General features: G+C 40.3%; 1 protein-coding gene across 1 annotated transcript; it reads left to right on the forward strand.

Annotated features, from left to right (window-relative positions):
• The first annotated feature begins 623 nt into the window (after positions 1 to 623).
• Positions 624 to 15,429, forward strand: ak7b (adenylate kinase 7b). The gene is made up of 18 exons (XM_039785176.1): positions 624 to 788; positions 1,089 to 1,262; positions 2,049 to 2,157; positions 2,867 to 2,961; positions 5,376 to 5,477; positions 5,565 to 5,648; positions 6,270 to 6,358; positions 6,506 to 6,596; positions 7,323 to 7,400; positions 8,796 to 8,945; positions 9,852 to 9,980; positions 10,096 to 10,201; positions 11,722 to 11,850; positions 11,966 to 12,031; positions 12,672 to 12,869; positions 13,452 to 13,672; positions 14,570 to 14,728; positions 14,823 to 15,429. Exons 1-18 carry the CDS (start codon positions 696 to 698, stop codon positions 14,859 to 14,861), a joined length of 2,112 nt encoding a protein of 703 aa, XP_039641110.1. The 5' UTR covers positions 624 to 695; the 3' UTR covers positions 14,862 to 15,429.
• The last annotated feature ends 7,411 nt before the right edge of the window (positions 15,430 to 22,840 follow it).

The raw sequence follows: 22,840 nt of genomic DNA on the forward strand, positions 1-22,840 counted from the left end.
ATAATGAAACTGTAAAGTTTAGCAACTATCAATTACATTAATACAATGACAGTTTGCCCTTTGTGTGTGTGAAAGCCTCACTACAAAATGTGAGATTTTCTCTAATATAAATAAATATAAATAAAAATAATTAAATACAGAAATATGCCTATGATGACATACATCCTCAAAATAAATAAATGAGGCAATAAATATATAAATGAATGTGTCCTTATTTAAAAATGGGCGTCTTTTAAATTATTACTTTATTTCAGGGCACTCTTATTTCATGAATCCACATATTTATGTATTTATTGAATAACATTGACTTGTATTTATATTTTAGCCTCATTTGTTTATTTCAGGATGTATTTCATAGGCATCTTAAAATACATCCTGAAATAAATAAATGAGGCAATACATTTATAAATAAATAGGTTTTAATTCTTAAAAAAAATGTATTTAGTTCAATTTCCTTCTCTTATTTATTTCATGGGACTTTTATTTCTTAAGTCCACATTTATGTATTTACCATAGACACCATAGATACATATGGTATTTACCGTATTTACCAGTGCAGAGCATTGACATATGGTGCAGAGGTGCAGACACCACACTTCCGCACTTTGTTGCGCGAAGATGCTCGTGTCGCTGGCGCGAGAGGGCCAACTCCATGGCAACGGGACACCAACAACACTTGCTGTAGACAGGCTAATATGGAGGAGCCGAGGATTGAGAAACTCAAACTGTCACCTAAAAAAGTTTTTATCAACAACATAGACTCATACGCTTCAAAATATATTGCCAAGGTAAATATACTTCAGTGTGGAATATATGAATGAAGTTAGTTACGCTGTAGCTAACGTTAATGTGAGTCAGCACTGCAGTTAACGTTAACGTTAACGTTACATGGGTTGTAGAGTAGCTAAAGATGATGAAATGCCGCTAACGTTAACGTTAGCACACACACACACACACACACACACACACACACACACACACACACACACACACACACACACACACACACACACACACACACACTGATAACACGTTTGTGCACAACTTTGGTTAAAATAAACGAGTATACGAATTTATCTTTTCTGCAGTTTTTGTGCACATGTGTGGCCGAAGCACCTGTTGATTCTGATGGAGAGATAAAGACCGAGGAAGAGGAGAAGAGGGAGACCTCAAACCGCGGCGGAGAAGCAGCTTTTCACGTTGTTGGAACAGTTTTCGACAAATCTGACGACAACAGGCCATATGTCCTGGAGGAGTATTTAGTAAGTACTTAATCAGTCAAAAGCTGTCCAATAGTTGTGTACTATGCCTACTGCAACGCATTCTCATCACGGGTTCGTGCAAAATCAGTACGAACATAGTAATCACTATGGTGGCCCTGAAGTGCAAACCATGACAGCAAATCCCACAACATGATGGCATTGGTGAGACTGAAAAGGAAAAGGTAGGTACGTATTATATTGCTTATGTGACACATAGTATATTTTGAGGTATTTGACACTGTTAATTTTTTATTTTATGTATTATTAAATACAAAAATGAACCATACCGTGATTTGGCCCAGCCACTGAAGATCAGTTGGACTGACCATTTTTTTATTATTTCTTTCAGGTGGGTAAATGTCTTCAAAGCACTTTTACATGTGTAAAGTAATGTTAGTCTGTCTATTGTGTTAATCTTCTATTGTGCTTTGTTAAAGGAAATGGCTGTCATACTAGTGTAGTTCCCTGGGGATTTGGGATTAAATAATACTTACAATAAAAAAAATAAAAAAAATAATGGTGTCAAATACCCCAAAATATACTGTGTGCCACACAACCAATCAGCAAGAGAATTATTGTCCAAAATGTACCTATCCTTTCTGTTTCAGGCTCACTTATACTGTTTTGGGATTAGCTGTTGTGTTGTGCGATTTGCTATCTTGTTGTGGGATTTGCTTTTGGGTTGTGTGATTTGCTGTCATGGTTTGCACATCAGGGCCACCGTAAACCGTCAACTTAAATCCAGGAATTCTGACATTTCTTTTTGATGTTTTGTACTTATGCAAGCAACTGAACAGGGAGGAGCTACTTTCAAAGCTGATGGACTGTGATGTTATCATCTACAACATTAGCCAGCACGCTGATCAGCTGGAGGAAGCCCTCTGGGCTGTTTCAGGTAAGGACTTCTCTATTGGCTGATTGATAGCTTTACAGGCTGTTCATTCTAAGTTTTCTCAACACTGTTTACACCTGTTCTATTGAATGTCTACAACTGCATTTACAGTATGTAGGCTAACATAGGTTTGATGTTTAATATTCAATCAGAAATCAATATTATCTGTCCTGTAATGATTACTTGAGGTGCTGGCATGGTGCATTACTCTTATTTTTAATTGCCTGTAGTGTCACATTAATATTTTTTCATAATGTTGCTCACAAATACAGTCCCTTTGGGGACGATCCGTCTGTTCTCAGAAATACTACCACAATCACTAATAATATCAAAACATAAGTTCCATCAACCACATCTGTGTCTAATGTCGTACCATGTTGTACCAACTCTGTCTGTAGACGACTGTCTAATACAAATAGGTGATTTCTGTTCGGTTTATGTCATTGCTGATGCCATTAAATATCTTATCTGTAGATAAGTTTTGAAAATATGTAACTTTTCAACTACAGTATGTCTCCATTTATTATTATTAGGTTTATTACCTTTAAAAAGGGGTCTATTAACCAAATAATAGGTAGAGATTGGCTGCAGCTTACACCTTAACAGAATCTGAAAGCATTGGATTTTTAGAAAATAATTAGATATAATAATATTAATAATAATAATTTAATTAATGAATCAGGTAATGACTCCTCTTGTATTGTGTTTGTAGCTCTCCACAATGAAATGGGCCATTTTTCTGGACCAAAGATGTTCATCCTCGTCTCCACAGTGATGACCTGGGCCTGCAGCAAGCCACTCAGTCCTGTAAGTGGACACATACAGCACCTTTGGCTAGCCTAACATGTCATTTTTGTGTGTAACATGAGGCCTTTTTTTTTAATTCCTCGTGACATATTGTAATATAGGCCAGCTGGAACTATTGGCATTAATGAATTTTAATTGTATTCCTGATGGTTAAAAGTTTGCTATTATCTCCAGTCCCAGCAGGCACTATGTAGTCTATAACATGTATAAAATAAATAATAAAAACTAAACTGCCCATCACAGGGTATTTTCCTTTAATTGACCCCTTTTCTGACCAACAGCCTTAAAGCCCCAATATGTTCACCTTACAGTAATACAGTGTTAAACAGAGAAAAGCCACAAATCTGATTCCTCACACTAGATAACAACAATACATTGATTATCAAAATTGTAAAACACATTTATTCATTTTCTGTCAACAATATTAGCTATAATTATTCTTTATTTTATGTGATTTTTAGAGCCATTTTTAACTTCATACATGTGAGTACCTGCTATGTGTCATTTATCTATCATAATATGTCATTTGTTTTTACTGTAACCCAATTAATTACTGTTCATTTTTACAATGTCCCCACTCTGTTTACTCACTAACTCTGGTCCTATCAGATGTATGTTTAAAGGTCCCATGACATGGTGCTCTTTGGATGCTTTCATATAGGCCTTAGTGGTCCCCTAATACTGTATCTGAAGTCTCTTTTATATAGACCTTAGTGGTCCCCTAATACTGTATCTGAAGTCTCTTTTATATAGACCTTAGTGGTCCCCTAATACTGTATCTGAAGTCTCTTTTATATAGACCTTAGTGGTCCCCTAATACTGTATCTGAAGTCTCTTTTATATAGGCCTTAGTGGTCCCCTAATACTGTATCTGAAGTTTCTTTTATATAGGCCTTAGTGGTCCCCTAATACTGTATCTGAAGTCTCTTTTATATAGGTCTTAGTGGTCCCCTAATACTGTATCTGAAGTTCCTTTTATATAGGCCTTAGTGGTCCCCTAATACTGTATCTGAAGTCTCTTTTATATAGGCCTTAGTGGTCCCCTAATACTGTATCTGAAGTTTCTTTTATATAGGCCTTAGTGGTCCCCTAATACTGTATCTGAAGTCTCTTTTATATAGGCCTTAGTGTTCCCCTAATACTGTATCTGAAGTTTCTTTTATATAGGCCTTAGTGGTCCCCTAATACTGTATCTGAAGTCTCTTTTATATAGGCCTTAGTGGTCCCCTAATACTGTATCTGAAGTCTCTTTTATATAGACCTTAGTGGTCCCCTAATACTGTATCTGAAGTCTCTTTTTATATATATAGGCCTTAGTGGTCCCCTAATACTGTATCTAAAGTTTCTTTTATATAGGCCTTAGTGGTCCCCTAATACTGTATCTGAGCTCTTTTATATAGGCCTTAGTGGTCCCCTAATACTGTATCTGAAGTCTCTTTTATATAGACCTTAGTGGTCCCTTAATACTGTATCTGAAGTCTCTTTTATATAGGCCTTAGTGGTCCCCTAATACTGTATCTGAAGTCTCTTTTATATAGGCCTTAGTGGTCCCCTAATACTGTATCTGAAGTTTCTTTTATATAGGCCTAAGTGGTCCCCTAATACTGTATCTGAAGTCTCTTTTATATAGGCCTTAGTGGTCCCCTAATACTGTATCTGAAGTCTCTTTTATATAGGCCTTAGTGGTCCCCTAATACTGTATCTGAAGTTTCTTTTATATAGGCCTTAGTGGTCCCCTAATACTGTATCTGAAGTCTCTTTTATATAGGCCTTAGTGGTCCCCTAATACTGTATCTGGAGTCTCTTTTATATAGACCTTAGTGGTCCCCTAATACTGTATCTGAAGTCTCTTTTATATAGGCCTTAGTGGTCCCCTAATACTGTATCTGAAGTATCTTTCCCAAAATTCAGCCTTGGTGCAGAATTACAGCCACTAGAGCCAGTCCCACAATGAGCTTACCTTAGTATGTGCCATTTCTGTGTCTGTAGCTATTGAGGAGGAGAGAGGGGGGGGGGCAAGGTGGAGGTTGGGGGTGTGGCCTTGACCAACTGCCACTTAGCTCGTTTGAAACCCATGATGTCTCTCTCTCTCTCATGCGTGGGCCAAATTCTCTGGGCGGGCAAAGCAGAGAAAGGGGAGGTAACCTTGCTCCTTATGACCTCATAAGGAGAAGAGTCCAGATCGGCCCCTCTGAGCTTTCATTTTCTCAAAGGCAGAGCAGGATACCCAGGGCTCGGTTTACACCTATCGCCATTTCTAGCCACTGGGGGACCATAAGCAGGCTGGGGGAACTCACATTAGTGTTAAAAAACCTCATAAAGAGAAATTTTCATGCCATGGGACCTTTAAGTATAAGTATAAAGAATACTTTTGTTGTAAGTAGAATCCCTCTGTTGTCTGTGTTGTGTAACAGGATGCCACTTTCACTGATGAGGAATTCAGGAAAAGAAGAGCACATCCCAACTTCGTACAACACATTGACCTAGAGAGGAGGGTGGTCAAGATGGGCAAAACTGTGAGTTTTTAAATTCCTTTACATTTGGTATAAGAGTGACACGTATGATTGATACGTATGGCTCTGTCACATGGATGTTGCTTTTAGAACAGGACATTGTTCTCGACATACGTGGTGGCCTCAGGACTCCAGTACGGGATGGGAGAGCAGATCTTCCACTTCTTTTTCAAGGTGAGATTTTGAAAACAACTGTTGCTGTTCTCATTTATATGTCTGACTATTTATCACTGAAACCAAAAGTCTGAATTGGAGATCCACTTGGTTCCTTATAACTCAAACCCAATCGAGGGCTGAGTCTGGCCGGCTCCAAACTATACTAACTGTAGGGGACAAATGCACTGAGGCTACATTTACATCGCTACGTTTTGGTTTTTTAGCAGAGTGTTGAGCCAAAAGCGATCTCTGTGCACACAAGTGTTTTTAGCCCAAACCAAAATATCTCATCAACATTCTCCTATACTGGGCATGAACAGGAGGCAGCGTGGAGACTCCGCCCGTTGCTGGTAGTTGCCATGGTAACGTTAGTAGCTTAGGCTTAGCTATTTTTGCAAACAAACTTGTACATTACAGATACCCCCATTCATGTTTCATACATTTCTATTTTAAGCTGTGGAGCTGATAGTCTTTATCTTTGTAGCAACTCATTTGGCAATGGCTTGAATGTAACGGACGTTTATTAATACAAAATAGTCACATACTATAGCTTTAAGTACACATTTCACACTACAAACTGTGGTTAAAGTGTGAGTTTGCTTCCCACGTGTCACTAATTGAACTAATCTGTATCATTAGACATCATGGCTGGGACAGGAACATGAAATACCTGTTTTTGGAGACGGCAACAACATCGTCCCCACGATTTACGTCACTGACCTGGCAAGGTTGGACACACCCGCATGATTCTTCTTAATAGCTTCTGAACAACAAAGGCGTTAAATACAACTTTACATCTTAGATTTATGACATAGACATGAGATATAAAGTCATTATTTATATGCTAAAAACAATATGATTTCTTTGTGATACAGTGTGATTCAGAATGTGATTGAACATCAGCCCAAGAAGTATTACCTGCTAGCTGTGGACTCTTCCAACAATACCATGGAGGAGATTGTGAAGGTGTGTGTACCAACTGATCAACAAATCTTTTGTCTAAATTAGACACATGTACGCCTGTAACAATTATTACATTATTGTCAATTTTGTTTTACATAATCGCCGTTTTTTTATTTAACCACAATTAATTGCTAACATTAGCTAAGGTCTTAATGTGTGTGACTGGTAATTGTAGATTTTGTTTAGATATGCCAAATTGTAAATATATAAGTGATTATTGGTCAGACTATATATTTTTATTATTTCAATTGTCAGTTGTTGGCACTTGACCGTTTACATGTCATAGCAACAAAAATGACAAGGGGGGGACGGGATACAGTTAGAATTTTTTTTTAATGATAATAAAGAGGTGTGGTTTACTTCATAGGCTGTGTATCTGTGTTATTCCATTAACTGGCTCACATGACAGTGCTATACCCATAAGATGTATCCTGGGATTTATTTCAAACTTTACAGTATATTGTTAATCGTAGACAATTGATTGTACAGCAAAACTTGGAATTGTTACAACTCAAGACACATGTCCTATCACAGGATTGAAAATGTAATAGAGCCTGTTATGTAAAAACTAAATTTTAAATCAGTTAGAATAACTGATCAGTCTAGAACTTTATTGTAATATATTTGGGACACAGTGATACAGTATACTCACCTATATTTATATAAATGCTTGATACAGTATGTTTCCTACATACGGATAAAATGATATGTGAGTTCTCTGTCCACCAGGCAATTGCCTCTGTACTTGGACCAGGGAAGATCCAGAAAAGGCCATTTGAGGAAGCCTTCCTCACACAGGACCTGAGTGTATGTTGTACCTCTTTAAATGACAATTACTTTACTGCAATGCTCAGGAGGTATGCTCAGGTTTGTTTTTATGTGTGTTGCATGGCTGAAATATTCATGATCTTGCTCCAGTATTGCTATTGAACTTGAAATGAAGGCTGACTTCCTCCCAGCTCAAAATTTCCAGAGCCTTAAGAACATAGTGCAGGATTTTTAGAAACACACTTATTTGCTTTCTTTCTGAGAGTGAGACGAGAAGATGGATGGATGTATATAAATAAATAAGTATATATATATATATATATATATATGTATATATCTCATGTTTGCGTGTTGCTGAAATCAGGACACGGATAGTTTAGCTTAGCATTAAGACTTGAAGCAGTGTTACGGAAAACCTGGCTCTGTTCAAAGTCAAAAATACACCCACCAACAACTCTAAAGTTACTGAATCGACATTATATCTGGTGTGTTTAATCTGTACAGTAAAGGAAATGTAAAAATGACAGCTGAGTGCAGTGATTGTGTGCAGCTTCCTGGAGTCTCGTCATCACAGCCAGATGGCCAGGTTTGGTGTCGTTGCGTCTGTACAGAGACAAAAAAATCCCAAACCTGTGGTCTCTGACCAAATCTGGCAACCCGTCCTACAGCAAGAGGTGCTGCAGAGAGTTTCCTGGCAGATGATAAACTGCTGTTCTTAATAAAATAGTTCCAGCCCAAAAACCACAATTTGTTGTTTTTGTATTTCTGATTAAACTAGAGAAATTAATTAGTGAGCTTTAGAGGTGTTGGTATGTGCATAGGTATAATTTATGTTTTTCTTTAGCAAAACTGGCCAGTGCAACCCTGCCCTCCAAATATCTAATAATGATTTACTTAAGACATTATAAAGACATTTGCACCGCAATTTGATGTATAAAAAGGCACAAATTCTTGCAGAAAATGTCACCAGAATGCAGGGAATTAAGTGTTTGATATGCTCAAAATATTAAACCCAAAATTACGCCCTTGGGTAGGTGTACTTTTCTTCTTCTTTTTTTTTAGGGCTTTTTCATGTATTTAGAACAGCTGTATAGAGACAGGAAATGAGGGTGGATGACATAGAGCAAAGGGCCTCGGGTTGGATTCGAACCCGGGCCACTGGCAAGGACTGAGCCTACATGGGGCGCACACTCTACAGTGAGCTAGAGGCCGCCCCGTAGGTGTATTTTTAAACTTTTTGGACAGAGCAGGGCTGGTTGATTCAGTCTTAAGCTAAGCAAGGCTAACCACGTCCAGACTGCGTACTGAACACACGGACATAATATTGATATCCATCTTTTCATCACACTCAGAAACAATAGGGCATCAGCTTATTCCCCAAAATGTTGACTCATTCCTTTTAAGATCTATTGACATGTTATTTCCCCTTGACAGGTAATGGAAATTGATTCCTTGCTGGTCAACCTATGCATGGAGGCTGTCCATGTCAAGGAACTGTTCTCTATGAACTGGCTGTGTGAGTCTGGTCTGGTGGAGAACATGGAGCTTATTGTAGAGGAATACCAGAAGAGCAGGGGACTACTGGTACGTACTAAAGTAATAACATGTCCCTGTCCAAAGAATACACTAGTGTTAAAAAAACAAAACAAAAAAAATGTAAATCATAATGAAATGGTGAACTATACAAAACGTCATAGGTATAGAGTTGCTACTCTTGTCTGAAAATTATAATGACAGTCAGGGTGCGATTTGTGTAGAAAGCAGGGGGGGGGGGGGGTGTTATTTTGATCATGCACAACATAACAAAACATGCAAGATTAAAATCCCATCCTCCAATACCATAGGTATAAGGCCACTCAGCCAGCCATGCCAAAAACACAACTCAATAGCCAATGGAAAATAAAATCAAAATGAAACAGCACAAGTTGGTGTCAACATATAACACAACACTTGAGTGTTTTAATCACGATCTTTTTCCTAAACTTAACTAGTTGTTTTTGGTGCCTAAAATTAATTAATTCATGGCCGCAATGAAGCTCACCTTTTCTGGCTAAACTCCACTACCACGGCCCCTGATAGGAGCGTCATTTGGCGGGGCCTGATGCCGGCTCACAGTCACCTGTTGGCGGCTAAACAACTGCCGATGGTAGCCGGCGTCCCGGAGCTCTGTAGCGGCTAAATACAACCAGCAACTTCTGCTCGGATTTCATCGTTCTATGGCACTATAGACTACAGTTACAGTGCTTTACTCAGTTTAAAATACTTCTAATTTAGGTATTTAATTAAAATATGGTCTAGGCTATTGGTGAAGTATGATCACTCTGGGGGGGGCGGGGGGGGATACATTTTGTAAAAATAATTCAGCAGAGGCAGGGATATGTAGACCAGAATGGGGGAAATCCCACGCATACCCCCAGCAAATAGCACCCTGATGACAGTTGTCTTGGTTCTCATTAAGTTGTACACGATAATTAAGTGTGTTCCCTGCAGCCCATCCGCCTGTGTGTACTGGGTCCTCCTGCGGTGGGAAAGAGCACAGTGTCCAAACAGATCTGTCGTTACTATAAACTCCATCACATCACACTGAAGGAGACCATCTCTGAAACCATCGCACAACTGGTGAGCTTCTCCTAAGGCACACAAATACACATGCACAAAGAGACATACATACATTTCCTGACCTGTACATGTCTTTTAATGTCCTTACAATTCCATTTCAATTCCCCATTTCTAGGAAGATACTGTGAAGAATGCTGATCCAGATGCATACAATGATGACTTTGCAGCAGAGGCCCACGAGCAGCTGAACAGCCTGAAGGAGAGTATGGAGCAACACGGAGGTACACACTGTGACAACCAGGGTTTACTTGCCCGCTACTACTTGCATACACTTCTAGAAACACCCACTTTGTCTGTCCTTCTCACTGATTAGTCCTTGGTTCATGTCAGCATTCATCCCCTTCCTTTATCTTCAGTGTCAGTTTGAAGAAAGCAGTGCAGAAGAGAGACGTCAGGCGGAGCAAAACGCTCACACCATAGTGAAGAAAAGGGAGCCAGTCAGAGACTGTTGGATTTGGGGGATTATAATCCCATTTCGCACGGTATTTTTGTTTTAAAGCTGCAGTAGGTAGAAAGGAAAATAACGGAAGAATGTGAAGTAGAGTGAGACCTCTCTCCCTCTCCCCTCTCTGTCCAGCCCCTCCCATCAGATGATCAAGGGCATACAGTAACATTTACGACTTATTATTCTGAATAGCAAGGGGGCGATGAAATCACAATAGAATTTAAAATACTCTGCTCCGAATCTATCTGGGCCCGTGGCCTTACCATTCTGAAGTGATTTCATTGCCTCTTTAAAGTCTCAGTGAAATTAGAGTCTGGATCAACCTTAGCAGATTCACTTAGTTTGGGTATTTACCTGAATCTGAAAAATGATCATATCATCATCAGATGCATTGCAGTTAGATATATATACATTTGCATAGAGTTCTCTAAAGTATTTATATATTAAGGATTAGCTAAAATATTCCCAGAGGAAGACTTCATTTTAAAAATAGGCTTGCCTGGCCAATAATTTGCCTGGTTGATCATTTAATTCAAACTGCTTCTGTCTCAATTTAAGTATTTGCTAAGACTGAAGATATTATATTTGTTCTTTAATTTCATGATACAGTAGAGATCTTTCATTGACAAAGAAGATGTTCAGATCCTCTCTGCTGCACAAAGCTGTACCTCTCTTTCGGCGAGCTGTTTACACCTTTTTTTTTTTTTTTTTACAAGAGCTTCACAAGCAATTAGTTTTGCCTCCTACAACTGCTTTAAAATATTCCCACAAAATAGAATCGAAATAGCACTGTTATCATTACCTGAAAAAAACTCATCCATATACTCGTGTAAGGACAACTTAAGAGACATGGTAAGGGGATTGTGATCTGAAATCAAGATTCCCTGGTATTTTGTTTGCAATACATTTGAGATCAGCTTAGAATCAATAACGAAATAATCCGTGTGAGGGTATGTTTTACGCACATGTGAAAATAATGACTAATCTTCGTCCGTTCGGTGCTGTTTACTCCAATATTTACTAAATCAAAGGATTATAATAAGGATATTTCCGAAATAGTGATAAAATATGTACCTGACAAATGTAAATAACAAGCCCACCAGACTTGATTCAGGGATGGTCTTTGGCATCGGCTGTGATGACCAATAATGTAATAAACACGGTTACATTGGGGTTGACCATTCTTTTTTTTAATCTGTCTTTCACAGGTCCTCCAACTTTATGGTATTAAATCATTGGAATGTCCCTTTAAGATATATTTTTTTGCCACAATATGTCAATTTCTTTGTCCATTAGGTCTTTTGGAAGATCAGCTGTTGGTGAAAGTGGTGAAGGACAAGCTGATGTCTAACCCATGCAGAAACCAGGGTTTTGTTCTCGACGGCTTTCCCAAGACATATGAACAAGCCAAAGAGCTCTTCTATGGTGAGACACGGACACATACTGTAGCATAGTAGCTGCACTTCTGCATACTCAGTAAAACATGGATGAATACTATATGTACATACATCTGTATGTTTTCTTTTTATTTCTTTTTCAGCTGAAGATCATGAATCAGAAGATGGAACATCCCAGATGTCGTCATACAGCAAGAAGATCATGCCAGGTATTTACCATGGAGAAAGTCACAGTTGAATGTTATTTAAGCATACTTGTAGACCTTCACAAGGACAAACTACAAATATTGCACTCTAAACAATGAGCAAATTGCAACGAGTTTTCAATAATCAAAAAAAAATGTCCATAGGGATATTAGTCTAGATCGACGACGTTCCACTTCCGGGATTGTTCAGGATTCCGCCGGATGTCCCTCATTTGCGGCCGGATGTCCGTCCCCTTCCTCTGTCTCTGTGTTGGCGTTCTACACTCCGGTGGATTTGTGAGGACTATGGTTAACTGCTCCTCAGATCTCTGCAGGGTAAATCCAGACAGCTAGCTAGACTATCTGTCCAATCGGAGTTTTCTCTCGCACGACTAAAACTACTTTTGAACGTACTCATGTTCCACCAAAACAAGTTCCTTCCCGAGGCTATTTTGCAGCCGCCCAAGACGATTGTGATTGGTTTAAAGAAACGCTAATAAACCAAGGCACGTTTTTCTCCCATCATAGAATGCTGTGTCGACTAGCCAGACCTTTCTCTGCAGCGCTGCGGAGGAGGATCTGGCAATGCAAGACCATAGGGATATTTCTAAAAAGGCCTGAGTGTTGTAGTATCTGTAATGGTTTGCCTGTGTGTGCCACACAGAGTTTGTGTTGTGCCTGGATGCGTCGGATGCCTTCCTGAAGGATCGGGTGATGAACCTGCCTGAGAGGCAGGTACAGGAGCACAACTACAATCAGGAGCACTTCCTGCGACGACTGGCCAGATACAGAGAGAACAACGCGGAAGATGACACTGTTGTAAACTACTTTGATGAGCTGGACATCACCCCTCTGTGCCTGGGTAATCCATGAAGCATGATATACCTGTAGTAAAGAAGGGTTCATTGGTTAAGCTGTATGTTCAGCATTCACCACAAATAGTGCTGTATATTTTTGACACCTTGAATACTGATGAGTACAGAGGCCCCAAAGGGAAATGGGGAATTTTTCTTGTGCGCACAAGATACTTTATGGTCGCACGAGAAACTTTCTGGTGAGAATGTGAAAGTATCTCACGCTCACGAGAAACCAATCCAAGTACTGATAACGTTATGTGGCCGAAAGTTAATGTTCAGTTAATCAGTTAACAGTTGCCTTGTCATCTTTAAGTTTCTTGATGCCACTGTCAGGTACATTTTGTTGCGTTTTCAGGAAGATGAATACCTCCTCCTCTGCAGCCATTCTGACTGGTACTGAGATTGGTTTCTTGTGCGCAACAGAAGAAAAAAAAAATTCCCAATGTCCCTTTACGGGCTAGATGAGGCCCAAATGAAAAATGTATTCAAGTCGGCAGTGAGTGAATTTGCCATAGATTCAGCCTATCGCTGACGGATATTTTCATCATATTGTCAAACTTTACTGTGTTCCCTGCCATCCTCTCCAGAGATCACTAGTAGCAATGAACCTGACTGCCTGCTGCTGATGCAGAAGATCTTCGACACGGTGGGCAAGCCCAGGAACTACGGCCCAAGCAGCCAAGAGGTGGAGGAAGTGGAGAGGAGGAAGGCTGAGGAGAAGATTAGAAGAGAGGCCCAGGAAAAGGCAGAGGAGGAGAGGAGGGAGGCAGCGGAGGCCAAATACAGGGCTGCACACTGGGAGGAGTGGGTAGGTACTGGGGGGAGAGCTGTGGTTTGGTTGTTGTTTGGAGAAGGATATGTGATGCTTCACAAATCAACTATCAAGCACATCTGCTGTCATCACAAAGGTCTATTACACATAAGACTGTTTTCTAATATGGTTTTGGTATGTCTCGCCCTCTGTACAAAGTACACTGTAAATTGGAAAAAGAAGTGTAACATTTCATATCACACTTGATGTTAGGGCTGGGCGATATGGATATGGAGAAAATCAAATATTACAATATTCTTGACCAGATACCTTGATGTCAATATTGCGAGCGGTACTGTAGTGTTGACAATTGGTGCTTTTCACAAAATGTGCTCATTTCTATCAGATATGATAACATTGTACTCACCAAAGTAAAAGCAGTCAGATCAATCAGACTGGTTGTAAACCCAGACCCAGATTAAAGTATTGAAGAAAAAAAAAAGCTGAAAGGTAAAATGATTACCCAAAATGATTTAAATATCCATTTTAAATATCCATCACAGTTTACAGACCAACTCACCGCTTCAACTTTGACATTCTTCTCTTTACTTACTGCAGATGTGTTTACACAGTTTTCCTGTGCACTGAGCAACATTTCAGGTGCGCTCACTTTTATACTTCCCTGTATGAAAGTGAGTGGATTAGATAATTTGGCTAAACTGCAATGTTATTATTACTAATGTTATTATTACCAAACAAAATTAAAACTCAAGTTCTACTAAACCAGTGTATCCTTTAAGTGTTAGAGTTTGATAGAGAACGGTGTTTGATAGGTTCGTAGATTCAGTGTGATGCATTACAGTATGTGTATGTGTGTGTGTGTGTGTGTGTGTGTGTGTGTGTGTGTGTGTGTGTGTGTGTGTGTGTGTGTGTGTGTGTGTGTGAGTGTTTCAGACTCGGGGTTTGGAGGAGGTGAGGCAGAAGGAAGAGGAGCTGCTGGAGGCCCACTCCGTCCCTATGAGGAACTACCTGATGGAGCACGTCATGCCCACTCTGACCCAGGGCTTGATCCAATGCTGCACAGTCCAACCACAGGACCCTGTGGACTTCCTGGTATTACCCTCAGCGCTGCTTATCACCTAATTCTCATCATCTGGCTTCACTTGATTTTGATCATGGTCCTCTCTTTTGGTTTGTCTCATTCCAGGCGGAGTTCTTGATCAAGAAAAATCCATTTAGCTACTGAAAGTGAAGGTCATTTCTTCTGGTTGCACCTGCACACGTGTCAAATACAAACAAACTGAAATGAAATATTTTTTTCTCTTAATTTTCCCGAGCTCTTTAGTATATTAAAACTGAAGTCAATTATGTGCATCATTTCTGTTAGAGCAAAACCTCCTGGAGTCTTTTAGACTTGTCCCAGTATTCCAGCCATCGCATGCTAAGTGTCCCTCGGTTCATGCTGGGATTTTGATTAGGTCTGATTTGTAAGTGGCCCACTCTGCTGCCCCTGTTGTATTTACACACAGCTTTGTTTGGGCTCTTGTGTGCCGGCCATTGCTTAAAAGCACCCTAAAAAAGCGGATGAAAGTGTGTATGAAGCCAAAAGCTAATTAGGAAGTTAATTTGCGTAATGAACTTGGTAAACTCCAAAGTAGACACGCTCGGGCCATAATTGCTTTGATTTGGCTTCTGATATCCAGGAAGGATAAATGTTACAAATGGCAGCTAATTTGTGTCTCTCTCATGTTGCCACTCGCGACTCCAAAGTGTACATAATTGGTTGCGAAGGAACACCAAATTATTTCATTGTACATACTTAATCACCACATGGGGAAATTAGTTGAGTTTATTTGGGAAACATGGTGACGCAAGCCGCTGCAAGACAATTTGCCTGCACCATCTGTGAGTCCCAGGTACAAACACTATGGAGAGTTTTCTAAAGTGAAACACAGATTTTGACAGTAAATATGATAATACAATATTGTCATAGTCTCATGTAATCAGAAACATGGATCAAATATTCTATCTTAGTGAACAGTCTGAAGTTCTTGAATGTCATTGTCAAAGAGGTTCTACACCTGCACACGTGTCATAACATAAGCTGGTGCATGCAACTGCAACTCTGTGAGGTACAAAGATCTTACTTCAGTACAAGTAATACCGCAGTAAATGTCCTGTATTCAAATCTTAGAAAAAAGTACTTAAGTATGAAAAACTCCGATTGGACAGATAGTCTAGCTAGCTGTCTGGATTTACCCTGCAGAGATCTGAGGAGCAGTTAACCATAGTCCTCACAAATCCACCGGAGGTTAGAACGCCAACACAAAGAAGCAGAAAAAAGTCCAGAAAATTAGGGACCTGAACAATTCCGGAAATGAAACATCATCGATACAGACAGGGCTAACACATAGAGATAGACAACCATTCACTCTCACATTCACACCTACTGGAAATCTAGAGTAGCCAATCAATGCCTATATGTTGGACTTTGTGAAGACCTACGCAGAAAACCTACGCAGGCACGGGGACCGGACAGCACCTGCTGGGAGGCAACAGTGCTAACCACTGCATCACTGTGTCACTTACTATTAGTAGCCTACATTTAGTTCAAAAATACTTGTACTTGTAATGGATTATTACATGGTAGTGTTGGTACTTTTACTCACATAAGTAAACGTTTTGAGCGCTACCAACACAGCTATGCCTGATTTGCAAAGGCTAACAATAACAATAATGGACAATGAGAACAGCCTATGAGCAGTATAACAGCCGACACTTGCTCTTTTTAGAGTTCTGCATATTTCAATTTTCAATTTCAAATTTTCCAATTAATATGTGCAATTATACCTGAATTACCAGGCAACCAAAATGTAGCTTTGACAGCCATTACATGTTCAGAGAAGATATTTAGATGAATAGAATGCCTTTATTGTTATTGTATCATTAAAAATGTACACCGGAATAGGGAGTGCTACTCCTGAAAGGTGCCACATTTAGATGGATGGTCAAGCAGGTTTCCAAACTCATTGGCATGGTCCTTTTAAATCTTAAAAGTGTATCTTTAAAGGTTTGAATGCGGAGCACCTTAACCCACACTAATCGGATGATAACTGGCTGTAAATAGACTGTAACAACACTAAAAGCAATGAATACAGTGGGCCTTTTTTTTAGTCAAATAGATCCAGGTTTAATGCATACAATACTTTGCATTCGAAGCACCAGGCAGAAAATATACACACTGCAAATCATTTGAAATATGTGAAATAGTACATTTGTAAAATAGTCAAAAAATGCAACAAAAATGTCGGTCTGTGCTGTAGAACTGTTCAAGGCAGGGGTCAAATACATGTTTTCAGGTTAGGGAGACTTGAAGTGTGGAAGCAGGATGCTCCAAACCAAAGATGGCCTTTGACCTTTAGGTTAGACTTCAGTCAAGCTCCTGCCTGGGTTCAGCGTTTGGATAGGTCTGTTTTGATTTGATTGAGTTTTACTACCAGTGTTGTTGCACTAGGTGGCAGTCTTAGATCATGTATTAGCTGACAGAAGTTAGTCCCTCTCACTGAAGAGGTGACGATTATGGGATTTCTCAGTGTTCTTATTCCCTAGATTATCTGGGATGAGATGTCTTTATTTCTTTTTATTAAATGTACACTTAGGATGTACGACAGCAGCTGTCCTTCCACACTAGTCTTAGTCTTAGGTCACTTGCACAAACAGCACATGATTATTATGATACCTAGAATAACAACTATTATCATATAAGCAATTATCAAATCCAACCCATCAGGAACCATCCACACTGAACTTTGGCGAGTTGTGAATGAACAAAAGCCAAATGAAACTCGAGTAATGCGAAGGTTATAAAGTTTGAGTTTCTGTTGGTTCAGCTCTTTGTTGTCCTAGAACAGATGAGTATCAGCGCTCATGTTGACAACCAAGTATGCTTATTATTGCATACATTATTCCATAGAAACATAAAATGAAGGACCTCCTACAGCGGAGGACTTCACATCCTACCAGAAACTGTGTTTAACCGAAGGCGTAAAAAGCATCCATGAACCGACTACAGCACTGTGTGTTGCATCAGAGTAGAGGCACATACTAGCAGACAGACATTTCTTTTGCCGAGTGCAAAGACAGACTTTTTAGCATAGCCACCGCCGCTGCGTCCAGAGCTTAGCACCGCCCAAGACGATTGTGATTGGTTTAAAGAAATGCAAACAACCCAGAACATTTTTCTGACAGACACATTCTGCTTCACGATGAATCATGCATATGTACATTGAATTGAGCTGATGGGATTACATTGCACGGGAATTGTATCTCTACGATTTCATGTGACAAATAAAATTGATTGATTGGATAAGCTTTGTCAAGTCGGAAAACATAACTGTAAATTGTATAGGTTCAGACTGATGTGAGAAAAGATGCTGTACAAAAGAGGGCTGGCCATCCTGTGCGGTTCCAAGTATTTGAAAGCTGCTGGCGTGTATGTGTATGTCGAGAATATAGATTGTCAGTAAGTGTGGTAGTTGGCAAAAACAAAAAAAATCATAAGAAAGGAAGAAGTATTGATAAAAATGTAGAATAATAGACGAGTTTGAAAAGAAATGGGAACAAGAAATATGTACTGTATATAGGCTTACACATACATAAATATATGTACACATTTATAGTAGAAAGCTCAAGTACCTTACCCATTTTCCTGTGTAGACATCCAATCTGGCAAACCGTTTATATGATATCATTTTAAACACTGCCATATTATTTAAATTCTTAACATTTAATAGTCATTATTTTATTGTGCTGTATTTCTGTCATCTCTGGTTCTTTCACATAGTTTTTGCCCTTTTAAACCGCTTGAGTGTCACGTCCAGTGTCAGCAATTAGGTCACGTTTTCATTTTTCTACTCAATATTTGAAACTCAAACTGTGTCTTCACTTCCGGTCTTTGTTTGCTTTCCCACCTGTGTGATCACTTGCCCCACCCTAATGTGTTTCACCCTGTGTCTAATTGTCGCCCCGCCTCCCTTACACTAGCCCTTACTTTTTAATGATCTTATAATAGCACTTATTTCTAACCACCCTTATGAGTTTTAAGTTTACTTCTATATATTATTCCCTTTTACTGATAGTGGGAAATGGTCTGTCAAAACCTCCTAATATATTTGTGTTTTATGTTTTCCAGTATCTCTGAGAGCTGAGGGGCTCCATGGCTGACACCAGTGTTGAGTTGTATAGTGTTGAGCTGTGTTGTGATTTGCTGTTTGGTTAATGAAGTAATGCATTTAAGGATTGGCTCCTGTGCTTTCTGTTTCGTGGTTGACAGTGACAGTCATTTTCCCAGTGATATGTGTTCTGTAAAGAGGTCTATCCATTGTGAGATAAAGTGAGCTCAAGATGATAGTGTTCTTTGCATCAGTTATCGCAAACTTTGGTACAGTGTTTGGGAAGAGTGACTGATGATAGGTTACTTTGTCTACAAAAGGATGGGGAGAGTGGAATCCTGTAGTCCAAGGTGCGGGACTATTTATCAGCCACTTCCTTCCAGAAGGTGTGTATGTAAACCTCTGAAGTGTCAGGGGTGCAGAGTGAGCCATTTGGAGAATTGCTTTACTGGGATTGTGTTCTGTGATTTACTGTATTCTAAATTTTGGGTTTATTTGCCATTAAGAACGATTTTGTACAGATTTTGGTCCAGGAGTCAAGATCAAGTGATATGGATAAATATTTTTTAAATTTGTCTTGTTGATAATATTTTGTTGTTAATCTGAATCTGCAGTTACTAATGTTATCAAATACATGTAGGGGAGTAAAGAGTACAATATTTTCCCTCACAATTGTAGTGCATAGTTTCTGTCGCCCCCCCATGAGGAATTCTAAGTAATGACAACAACACCACCTCAAGGTGGTTCGGGTAGCTGGTAAGGATGCCCCCTCGGCGCCTCCCTAGGGAGGTGTTCCAGGCAGGTCCAGCTGGGAGGAGGCCTCGGGGAAGACCCAGGACTAGGTGGAGGGATTATATCTTCAACCTGGCCTGGGAACGCCTCGGGATCCCCCAGTCAGAGCTGGTTAATGTGGCTCGGGAAAGGGAAGTTTGGGGTCCCCTGCTGGAGCTGCTGCCCCACGCGACTGGACCCCGGATAAGCGGACGAAGATGGATGGATGGATGGATGGACAACAACACTGTCGGCGTGTCCACAGGATACAAGCCCCCCCTCCACCACACAGTTGCTAGTAGCCAAGGAGGACACGGAGGATTAAAAAAACATGATGGACTCTTCAGAAGAGGTCATTATCTTCACTTGAGTTTCTGCGTGGGAAAGTTGCCAGACGCCCCAATCTTCTGAACATAGTCCTACTGAGAAATCCAGAGAGAGTTGTGTGGAGCTGATAGTCTTAATTAGCTTGGTAGCAACTCATTTGGCAACGGCTGGAATGTAACAGACGTTCATTAATATCAAAAAGTTACACACCAAAGCTTTAAGTACAGTACTTGAGTAAATGTATTTAGTTACCACCAGAGTCTGTTTTGGAGTATATCAGCCCCTTTACTTTGAGAACAGACTAAACTGACTGGATAACATACTCAATATTTTTGTGGTTTCCTTTTTGCTCTAATAAATCCAGAAGCTTTACTCCTTACTAATATTAAAGTGCTCATATTATGCTTTTTGGCTTGTTCCCTTTCCTTTATTGTGTTATACATCTTTTTTGTGCACTTTATAGGTTCACAAAGGGAAAAAGCCCAAAGTTCCCCCCAAAGGGACTTACCATCTCCAACAGAAAACACTGGCCCAATCCCAATGTCCGGACTCACAGACTCACGGACTTTGGTGCGCGTTCTCGCAAAATTCGTCAGGGTTTAGGGTTGTCCCAATGTGGAATTTCAAAGGGCGTGAGGGTTTGAGTACACACTTACCGAGCCCTTTCCGTAAGTCTGCATCGATGCAGACTTCACCAAAGGGAATTACCCACAGTTCAAAGCGTTGTGACGTTTACCGCGGAGACGATAGGGAAATCCGGAAATTACGAAGGTAAACAACAGCACGACACGCGACCCACGAACGGACCAACCTGTTGTCCTGCTCGTAAAACAAGAGTTTGGATTCAGGCAGCCGTCTCCTGGGCCTCGGCCGTGTGAAAAGCAACAAACTTAAAAGGACAATTCCCAAACCGGCAAGTGTTAGCAACATCTTTGTTATTAAACGTCGCCAAGGTAACATGTGATCTCGTGAAGCGCCGTCCCAATCCCATTTATACCTATCCGAGCCCATGTGGCCTCACACACTCGCTCACTTAGTACCTGAGATCACTTAAGTCTGTGAGTCCTTAGTCCTTAGTCCTCAGGGCTCACTTTGGGATTGGGCCATTGTTCACAAACTGCTCCAAACAGCTCTGTTGTAGTCCAGCCTTTACTTCAGAGACAAACGTGGTCACTTTGGAACACACGTTATAATGCTCGCCTAGCTGCTAGCATGGCACACCCTCATACTCTGCTTCTGACTGGCTAGTAGTCCTTACCTAGCTACTGTGCATGTGCGACTCACAACAAAGATGGAACAGAAGTGAGATGTCTGTATCTAAAACAGAGAGCTCAACACACAGGGTGAAAAGAGGAGCTGCAGCAATGTGCAGTACAACAAAAATATAGTGTTTTTTTCAAAATTAAACCATGTAAACCTATTCTGGTACAACCTCTAAATACAATTATGAACCTGAAAATGAGCATAATATGAGCTCTTTAACAGAAGAACTAGTGTATGGGATTGTGTGCTGTTGGTATTTATTAATGAACTGACTTGTTGCCAGTATACAGCGACAGCACCAAATCCCATGGCGGTGAGAACCTTTAACATTCGGCCACAGATGATATATGTTCCTTCATCATAACTAATACAAGCCATCAGCCGCAGTAAGCCATGTATGTCTGAGTGTGTGGCAGCATCTGGGCTGAATCCACTCTCTCTGATGCTGGTCACTGTTCCCTAACACCCCTTAATCTCTCCCCCCTCCCCCACACACACACACACACACTGAATCAAGCACTAGACACATGCATGCTCACACATACAGAACTGACAAACATTGACAACCTGGCTGACGGACAAGCGCGCACACACACACACACACACACACACACAAAACTAAAACTACAAATTCATAGCCAAATAGACAAAGACACACTTTTTAGAGACAGAATGACACACACATCAAACTGCCGGTTTAAGTTGTCAGTGCCCCAAGCACACACCAAAACACACACACACACACACACTCCCCAAAATCCTGCCACCAGCCTCGTTCTGAGCACTCGGAGAGGGAAAATGTGTTTTGTTGCTTAGGAACAGTTTGCCTTGCATCTCGGCAGGGGGTCTCCTTTTGAATATCATTATGTCCCCCTCGATTGGGAAGGACGACACATTTTTCTTTTCTGCCAATATTTATCTTCAGCTCCACTCTCTCTCCGGAGGCCCACAAAAACGTTTTTCATTGATTAAAGGCAGTGGAAAGCAGATTCCGCCTCCAGACGCCTCACCTCTTTTAATGTAAATTTATCATAACGACTGCACGGCGCCATGGCAGGTGTCAAGGTTAGGAGCAGCAGCGTTTTGCTTTTCTTTGAGTGGAATCCTGAGGAGGGGGAAAAGGATGGTTATTAGGATAAAATGAATGTATGGTTGTTTGAGAGCCTTCATCTGGAAATACACTGCTGCTACAATACGGAGCTGGACAGAATCAGAAAGCCTAAACTCATACGCACATACCCATTAAAACATGGCCAGATTAACCAACTCTGGGGAAAAATGAGCTGTGGGTCCCTATAGACCCAATCGTAAGGTTCTTCCAGGGAGAAACCTCCTGCGTCTCGTACAGACAATTTACCAGCAAACGCGGACGGGAAACAACTGGATATACTCTTTTTCCCCTTCATCTAAAATGCATGTTTGATGCTTTCATATGTCAACACTTTGACTGACGTTAGCTTGGAGAGCTAATTTACCTGCTGGGCCACAGACTAAAGGCCAATTTATGGTCCTGAGAGGCGATGCAGTCCGTAACAGCTGTGATTGGTCTGCTTGGCCGTGGCTTAGTACCATTGCATTTCCCCCCAAGGTTTCGGAAAAGATTTTTCGGTTGGTTAAAATAGGTTTGTTACGTAAATTCAAGCTGCAGTTGGTAGGAATAAAAAAGAAACACTATCACAATCAACAGTGGGCA

The sequence above is a fragment of the Perca fluviatilis genome, chromosome 20 (assembly GCF_010015445.1).
Source record: "Perca fluviatilis chromosome 20, GENO_Pfluv_1.0, whole genome shotgun sequence".
Lineage (NCBI taxonomy): Eukaryota > Metazoa > Chordata > Actinopteri > Perciformes > Percidae > Perca > Perca fluviatilis.

What these genes read in the sequence shown, in the direction of transcription:
- ak7b (XM_039785176.1), top strand. Translation starts at nt 696, where the DNA reads ATGGAGGAGCCGAGGATTGAGAAACTCAAACTGTCACCTAAAAAAGTT. An exon ending in GCAGCAAGCCACTCAGTCCT is followed by an intron (nt 2,962 to 5,375) that starts GTAAGTGGACAC and finishes GTTGTGTAACAG; the next exon opens with GATGCCACTTTCACTGATGA. An exon ending in AGGACCCTGTGGACTTCCTG is followed by an intron (nt 14,729 to 14,822) that starts GTATTACCCTCA and finishes GTCTCATTCCAG; the next exon opens with GCGGAGTTCTTGATCAAGAA.